The sequence below is a fragment of the Arachis ipaensis genome, chromosome B05, assembly GCF_000816755.2.
Source record: "Arachis ipaensis cultivar K30076 chromosome B05, Araip1.1, whole genome shotgun sequence".
NCBI classification, from domain to species: Eukaryota; Viridiplantae; Streptophyta; class Magnoliopsida; order Fabales; family Fabaceae; genus Arachis; species Arachis ipaensis.
The window spans coordinates 125,930,158-125,938,804 of record NC_029789.2 but is presented as its reverse complement, the minus strand read 5'-3'; the positions used below and the strand labels follow the sequence as shown (position 1 = coordinate 125,938,804).

Sequence of the window (8,647 nt, the reverse complement as noted above, 5' to 3'; positions counted from 1 at the left end):
TGCAAACTGCAAACTAGACATTACATAACCATAACCAGCTGTTCACATGGTTTACTCAATGTTGACCAAAGTTGACTACACTAACTCTATCATCACTCCATCATATTCTTCATTGCCTTAGATTAGAGAATTCTACTAATTATAATTAATTAATCAGCTGTTGAACAAATAATAAATAATTCATGATTAGTGTATTGACTATTGAGCTGCTGGTAAATAATATTCATGTGAAACCTACTATAAAAAGTTGTATTAGGATGAGTTTGCCATGTTAGGCAGAACTTTAATTAATTTCCCATTTAATTTGAATGAAAGCATCACATGTAGTAGTGCCATTTAGATACCTAGCCTAAACAATTCAATTTCTTGAGTCCTTGCTATCATCATTGCATTACATATATGGTTTCAATGTGATAAGCATATGAGCATGATGTTTTGATTTTCAAGTTTATTATTAATTAAGAATAAAATAGAATAAAGTAAGAATCGAACTCATTTATTACAAAGATAATTGTACTTATTAGGACCAACATGTTCAGTAGTGGCCATAATTCATGGTTAGATTATTGTTATGTCAGTGTGAAAGGAACAAAGGGATATGCATTTTCCCTCTTGGGATATTATTCTATCCTCAATAATGGATTAATGGTAGGTAGCATATTTTAGAGATGGTCTGAAGAGAATTTCTTTTAATACGTTAATTAAGTACGTAATTAATTAATTATTGACAAAGCTAAGTTTAAATTGCAGTTATTTTGCGAAGAAATGAACATTTTTAAAAATTAAATCTTAACATTTGATGCCTATAGAGTGGTCTAAGTTTATTTTTTTGTATGATTTAACAACCACTTATTAGAAACTAGTAGTTGTTAGATGTTTTTCAATGGATAAGTTTAATTTTTAGAATTTTACTAACTTATGTTTTAAGGACACATTTTAAAAACACCATAAAAAATGACTAAAAATTATTGAAAAATTAATTTTTTAAATATTTTTAATACACTAAATACATTAAAAGCTTTTTAATATTATATTCTTAATAACTATCTTTTACATTAACTACGCAAATGATCATCCAAAAAATTAAATGTAATTACATGACTATATAAAATATTTATATTGGTCATACATTGAAATTAATCTTTTGTTATATATCCATGTGTTTGAAAAATGATGTGTGAAATATGAAATTCTACATACCAAGTCAATAATTAATTAACAATAATATAGTTATGTGATACTAACAACAAAAATCAACTATAATCGGTCAATAATAAAAAAATTTGCAAATCCAAAATATGAAAACAGAACATCTAAATTTTATGTTGGTTGGTTATATATTGACGAAATTCCTTGTATTTATCCTTGATAACAATGATATCTCATTATCACTATTATTATGTTTCAGATAAGCTATGACCCAGAGCTAGAGAGCGTTCTAAGAAATGCTTCTATGGAGAATAAGACAGTGATAATTACAACTTTGAATGATGCATGGGCAGAGCCAAATTCAATATTTGACATATTCCTCAAGAGTTTTCACCTTGGGATTGAGACGGAGAGATTGTTGAAACACTTGGTGGTAATAACTTTGGACCAGAAGGCACATGCTCGTTGTCAAGCTTTGCACCCTCATTGCTATCATCTTGAGACAAAGGGTGACAACTTCACCAAAGAAGCATTTTTCATGACACAAGATTACTTGAAAATGATGTGGAGAAGAATTCAGTTTCTCGGCTCTGTTCTTGAAATGGGCTACAGCTTTGTCTTCACGGTACATTCACTTTACTTACCACAAAACAATTCTAAAGAATTGGAATTCAAGATTGAGAAACATTATATATGAATGCCTTTGTTTTCTGGCTTTGCAGGATACTGATATAATGTGGCTGAGGAACCCATTCAATGAATTCTACAATGATGGAGATTTCCAAATTGCTTGTGATTTCTATAATGGAAACTCCAATGACTTGAATAACCTACCAAATGGAGGCTTCACCTATGTAAAGTCCAATGAGAAAACAATTTGGTTCTACAAGTTTTGGTTGAATTCAAGAAAAGCATACCCCAAGATGCATGATCAAGATGTTTTCAACAAGATCAAGATGAACCCTCTCATTCAAAACATTAAGTTAAAGATTAGGTTCCTAGGCACAACGCATTTTGGGGGGTTTTGCCAGCCCAGCAAGGAATTCAACCAGGTTTGTACAATGCATGCTAATTGCTGTGTTGGTTTGGACAACAAAGTCAATGATCTCAAAATCTTGCTTGACGATTGGTCAAAGTATATGGCATTGCCTAACAATACAAAACCAAATGTACATACTTCTTGGACTGTGCCACAAAGTTGCAAGTAAGTAATACATATATTCTTAGTAAATTTCTCTGTCATATTAAACACAGAGGGGAAATAAGTAGTACATTGAATTGACTACATTTTATGATTCTAGCAATGCTACATGGCCAGCAAAGTAATAATTTACATTCATATTTATAAGTATTGTGCACACAAAAAATATATAATTTACATTTATATTTATCTAAATTTTTTACACATAAATTAATATAATTTGCACTTATATTTTTCAAAATTTGTACATATAAATAAGTAAAATTTATTTATTAAAGATAATTTAATATTTATGCTGATCAAATGATAACCAAAAATCCTAAAAATTATTGACCTCAAGAATTTCTCTTATATTACTACTAAGTAAAAAATGAATAGTAGTTTACGTAACATTTTCCTACAACAAAATAATTTAAAGGGGTTTTAATGTAACCTATATATTGATGTCATTAATCCTCCATGTTACTTTTTCTGTCTTGTCTTCTAACGATTTCCACATCATTAACAACATGAAGGACATCATTTCAGCGTAGTAGAAACAGGAAAAACAAAGGCAGATGATGATGACCAACAATTCATATAATTGCTGCTTGATGATTGTATAAAGGTATGTAAAATTTTGCAAAGCCTATGTTGTTATTTATTTGATAAATGGTGAACAGAACACTACTGCATGTGCCAACTATTTATCTGGAAATTGTAAGAGTAATAAATTATGCTTCTTTCGAGTTAAATAAAATAATATTATATTTAACAGAAAAGCTATATTTGAAAAGAGAGATTAGTGTCGTGTAGACGTGTACAACGGATATCAATATCATATTTCGTAACATTGTATTGTATAACTTGAATATTAATGCCTGTACAATATAGTTAATATATATTCTTATTATAAATGACTAAGTGTTTTGTGTAATTTTGCATAATCCAAAGAGCAAGATTGGTGTAATTTACTCTATTTTAAAATTTTTGAAATATTATCATTTTCATCTATACATTACTACATGAATAAAAGCAATACTTCCGTTGACTTTTAAGTTCCAATACTCATATTCATGGTGTAACCTAAAATCATTTAAATAACTTTTTTTTTTTATAAATAATGTTTGTTTTTGGTTTGGTCAAATAACATTTTGTACTCATTCTTTTTTCCCTTTTTTTTTTCTATGAGTAGGTGTCGAAGGTTGGATCTATATATCAATCACGTTACAGATCACAGCAAAAGATTTGGGTTGTCAAACCTTTTTTTCTTCCTTGGAAGTAAACAAATTGAAAGGAAAAAAAAATGGAGGACATGGAGAATTGTTCAAATTCTCTGATTATGTGAAAACTCACCATTTTGAACTTTATAGTCTTTTAAGTTAAATTGATATTATTGTCATCTTTTTTCTTTTATTATTTACCGTGTACATAAATCTTTCTTAAATTTTTAAAGAATAATATTAGCAACTATAAATCAATTTGTACAACTAGAATCTTCATAAAGAGCGTCAAAGTTAATATGGTCAAAAAATTAATGAAGCAAAATTTTAGTTGAATATAATAATTATCAATTTGCTAGATTTTGCTATAAGCTAATTATATTAGAAATTTAAAGAAATTTTTAAGATATTCATAGTTGTGCTAGAAATTATAAGATATCAACTAATAAAGTTAAATAAAAAAATGTAGAAGTTACTTATTTAAATAGTCAAAGTTAAAAGTAAAATTGGATAAATATGTGTATTAAGAAGCTAGTAGAATCATGAATTATTAGCATTAATATTTGCCTATATAAAGCATGATTATGTATGTGTGTTCCATTGAAATAAGTTAAGCATGGTTTTGAGAAATACTCTTCTGTTCCGTTCTTTCAAATGAGTGTTAGTAAGCTTGAGAGATGACAAATATAATAGTGCCACTTATGTGAGTGAGTGATCTTAAGGCCAATCAATTATGAATCTTATACTTATATTTGGTATCAAAACTGGTTAATCCAACGCCTAATGTTTGAGAGTTTATGAGGTGTGGGAGAGTTCTCACATAATTATTTATTCATGGAGTCAATATGACAAACACTTTTAATATTTTGTAGTCTGATCCCAAATTAGATAAAAAAAAATCGATTATAGTTATTGGGAGACTTTGATATCTACCCATTTGAAGGCTTAGAACCTATAAAATTTCACTGAACCGGATTTGCAAGAAGAAGCAGATGCTGTCCAACAGATGAGAGGTCAATTGGCGCTATCTAAAATTCATTAAGGAGTAGATTATACGGTGTTTGGCAAAATAGCAAATGCCAAAAGAAGCTTGGAACACGTTGAAGTTGTCGTACAAAAGCGTAGATAAAGCTCTGAAAGAAAAGTTACAGTCTTTGAGAAGAGAACATGAATGGTACAAGATGTGTAGCTCAGAAACTGTTGAGCAATATTTTTCTCATGTTACAGATCTTGTCAATAAGATGAGAGCCTATGAAAAAGAAATGTCTGATAGCAAAATGGTAGAGAAAATTTGTTGCACCATGCATATAAAATATGACCATGTGGTGACTACGATACTAGAGTCCCACGATATGGATACCATGATGATTACAGAGTTGCAAGGAAACACGAAAAGCTACATCAGTAGAATATTGGAGAAGTCAAAAAAAGCAACCAAAAAGTCCTAAAAAGACAGGTGAATTTAAACAATGTTGCAAAATCAAGTCATATACAAGAAGGACGAGGTCGTGGTTTCATTTTTTAAAGTAGAGGTAGAGGAAGTTTCAGAGGCAGAGGTCGTGGCAATTACAACCAAGGAAACTAATAATTTTACACCGCCTAATCAAGGAAGATGTGGAACAAATTTCAGACATACCAACCGAGAAAAAGGTCAAGGCAATTTTTATCAAGAAATAACCAATTTCATATGGTTTTATTATGGAAAGTATGGACATAAAACAGCAGATTGCAGATTCAAAATGATGAATAACAATCAAGCATACGTTGCAGAAAATCAGCATAAAAATACTGATGATAATCCAAGTATTCAAACTTTATTTTTTACAAGTGATTCATGTACTGAAGATGAAAATATATGGTACTTGGATAATGCATGTAGTAATTATATGTCTGGTAGAAATGAGTTATTTTTTCCATTAAATGATTTAGTTAAACTATTATTGAAGTTTGGTAATAGTACAAAGATCCGTATTGAAGGAAAAGAAAAATTACCAATTAGATTGAAAGATGGTTCTTTGAGTTACATTCTGATGATTTCTATGCTCCTGAACTTGATTACAATTTATTGAGTATGGACAATTATCTGAGAAGGGATATAAGATGATAACATATTGTGGATATTGCACTGTGTTTAACAACAACGAAAGGTTCATCGATAAAGTAAAGATGACTTTAAACAAAATGTTTCTAGTGAAAATTCAACTTATTAATCCCTCTTGCACGAGTTCTATGATACTTGATGATAGCTGACTGTGGCATATGTGGTTTGGATATTTTTATTTTTCTGGCCTAAACTGCCTATCAAGAAAAAGGTCTTGTTTCTGGTCTACCACGAGTTCATATTTCTAATTGTGAGATTTGTCAATTGGAAGAGAAGCATAGAGATCCATTTTCTATCGGATTCCTATTGGAAAGTCATGGAGAGTTAGAAGATTAATTGTGCATTCAGATTTTTGTTCTATTGAAGTTTCAAGCAACAATGGTAGCAGGTACTTTATCACTTTTATTGATGATTTTAGTAGATATACATGGGTATACTTTCTGAAACAAAAATCAGAAGCATATGATTTCTTTAAGACATTTAAGACATTTGTTGAAAAACAAAGTGGTTGTAAAATCAAAATTCTTAGAATAGATAGAGGGACAAAATATCTTGCATGTTCAGACTACTTTAAACAACATGAAATTCAACACCAACTAACAACCAGATATACTTCTCAACAAAATAGTGTTGCTAAAGAAAGAACAGAACTATCATGGATATGGTCAGATGCATGCCCAAGTCAAAACAAATGCCTAAAAAATTTTAGGCAGAAGCAGTCGTGACAGCAATACATATTTTAAATAGGTGTCCAACAAAGAGTGTTCGTGATAAAACTCTAGAGGAAGCCTGGAGTGAAAAGTGACCTTCCATTCATCATTTTAGAGTCTTTGGGTGTATTGCTTATGCCCATGTACCAGACCAGTTAAAGAAGAAGTTAGATGACAAAGATGAGAAGTGTATCTTTATCGGCTATAGCACAGACTCAAAAACATACAAGATGTATAATCCAAAATCAAATTAAAGAATATGATCATCAGCAAAGATGTGACGTTTGACGAGAAAGGCATGTGAGACTGGAACACAAAGACAAAAAAGCAGTCGACTGTAATTTCAAATACATGTAATGAACTAGAAGAAAGGCAAATTGACACAACTAAATAACCAGAATCATCTAGAAGACCAAAAGAGAGAAGAGACTACCTACTAGATTAGCAAATTATGAAGTTGGCAATGATAACGATTTGTCCGATGAAAAAATTATAAATTTTGTTCTATTTTCAGATTGTGAGTCGTTGAACTTTGAAGAAGCCTCCAGAGATAATAATTGGAAGAAAGCAATGGATCAGAAGATTCATTCCATTGAAAAGAATGACACATGGAAGTTGACAGATTTACTAGCAGATAAAAAGCTGATTGGAATAAAGTGGGTTTACAAAACTAAGTACAAATCCAACAGTAAAGTTGATCATTTCAAAGCAAGATTAGTTGCTAAGTGATACAAACAAAAATCAGGTATTGACTACTTTGAAATATTTGTTCCTATTGCTAGATTAGACACTATTCATATGATTATTTTACTCTCGGCCCAAAATAAGTAGAAGATACATCAGATGAATGTTAAGTTAGTATTTCTAAATGATCTTTAGAAGAAGAAGTGTATGTTGAGCAAACTGTAGGATATGAAATTCTTGAAAAAGAAGATAAAATTTACAGACTGAAGAAAACTTTATATGGGTTAAAACAAGCGCCAAGAGCATGGTACAAGAAGATTAATTCTTATTTTATTGAGAATGATTTCAAAAGATGTCTGTTTGAGCATATACTTTATATCAAGTTTATTGAGTTTGACGATATCTTAATCGTATGTCTTTATGTTGATGACTTAATTTTTATCGGTAACAATTTGAAGATAATTATAAAATTCAGAGAGACTATGATAAAGCACTTTGAAATGACGGATATGGACTTGATGTCTTATTTTCTTGGTATCAAAGTTGTTCAGAAACATAATAAAATTTTGATTTATCAGAAGAAATATACAAATGATATAATTTTAAAGAAATTTCAGATGGAACATTTAAAATCAGCTACTCTAGTAGAAGAGAAGTTCAAGTTGCTAAGAGAAAATAAAGGAAGAATAATAAATCCTACTTATAACAAAAGTTTGATTGGAAGTCTGAGTTACTTAACTGCAACTAGACCAGATATTGTGTTTGGAGTTAGATTGCTTAGCAGAATTATGAAAAAACCTTGTACCAACCATTTGCAAGTAGCAAAACAAATTCTCTAATATATCAAAGGCACTTTAAATAATATTATTTTTTATGAAAATATTAATGAAATAAATCTTGTCGGTTACACTGATAGTAATTGGGTTAGAGATATTGAAACAAGAAAAAATACTTTAAAATTTGCATTTTATCTTGGTTCTGGTGCAGTTTTATGGTTATTAAAAAAATAATCAGTAACAACACTCTCTACAGCAAAAATAGAATACATAACAGCAGCAAGTTGTGCAACGCAAGTAGTTTGACTAAGAAAAATTTTTGAGAAATTGAACGAGAGATAAAGTATTCCAAAGAGCATATGTATGCATGATTATATATGTGTGTTCCATTGAAATAAACTAAGCATGATTTTAAGAATTCTCTTTTAATCCATTCTTTCATATGAGTGTTAGTAAATTTGAGAAATGAAAAATATGATAGTGCCATTTATGTAAATAAGTTAATTAATTATGAATTTTATATTTACAAATAATTGTATATTCAAATTAAATGTGTAAATGTAAAAATCTAACAAAGTAAATGTATTGCTTAAAAGAATGTCAATATTCTATTAAATCTTTTTTTCATTCTTAAAAATTAAATTTTTAATTTTAATATATTAACAAAATAAATATACATAATATATAATTATTTAATTATATCTATTTTGTTTAATAATTATTTAATTATAAATTATAAATAAAATTATTTTTGTTAATATTTTTTAATATATTTATTTTATTTTTTTACTAATAAAATAATATAATTAAATATATGTTTAAAA

At 29.0% G+C, this 8,647-nt stretch overlaps 1 protein-coding gene across 2 annotated transcripts in view; it reads left to right on the top strand.

Annotated features, from left to right (window-relative positions):
- The window catches only part of LOC107644053 (uncharacterized protein At4g15970), a 6,135-nt gene extending 2,406 nt beyond the window's left edge, over positions 1-3,729 (top strand). Inside the window, exons 2-5 of one of the 2 annotated variants that reach the window (XM_016347836.2) lie at positions 1,409-1,774; positions 1,872-2,353; positions 2,879-2,957; positions 3,525-3,729. In XM_016347836.2, coding sequence (XP_016203322.1) covers positions 1,409-1,774; positions 1,872-2,353; positions 2,879-2,933 — 903 coding nt within the window. In that variant the 3' untranslated portion in view covers positions 2,934-2,957; positions 3,525-3,729. Of the gene's footprint in view, positions 1-1,408; positions 1,775-1,871; positions 2,354-2,865; positions 2,958-3,524 lie in introns of both variants that reach the window. The other variant, XM_016347837.2, reaches the window with a different exon arrangement.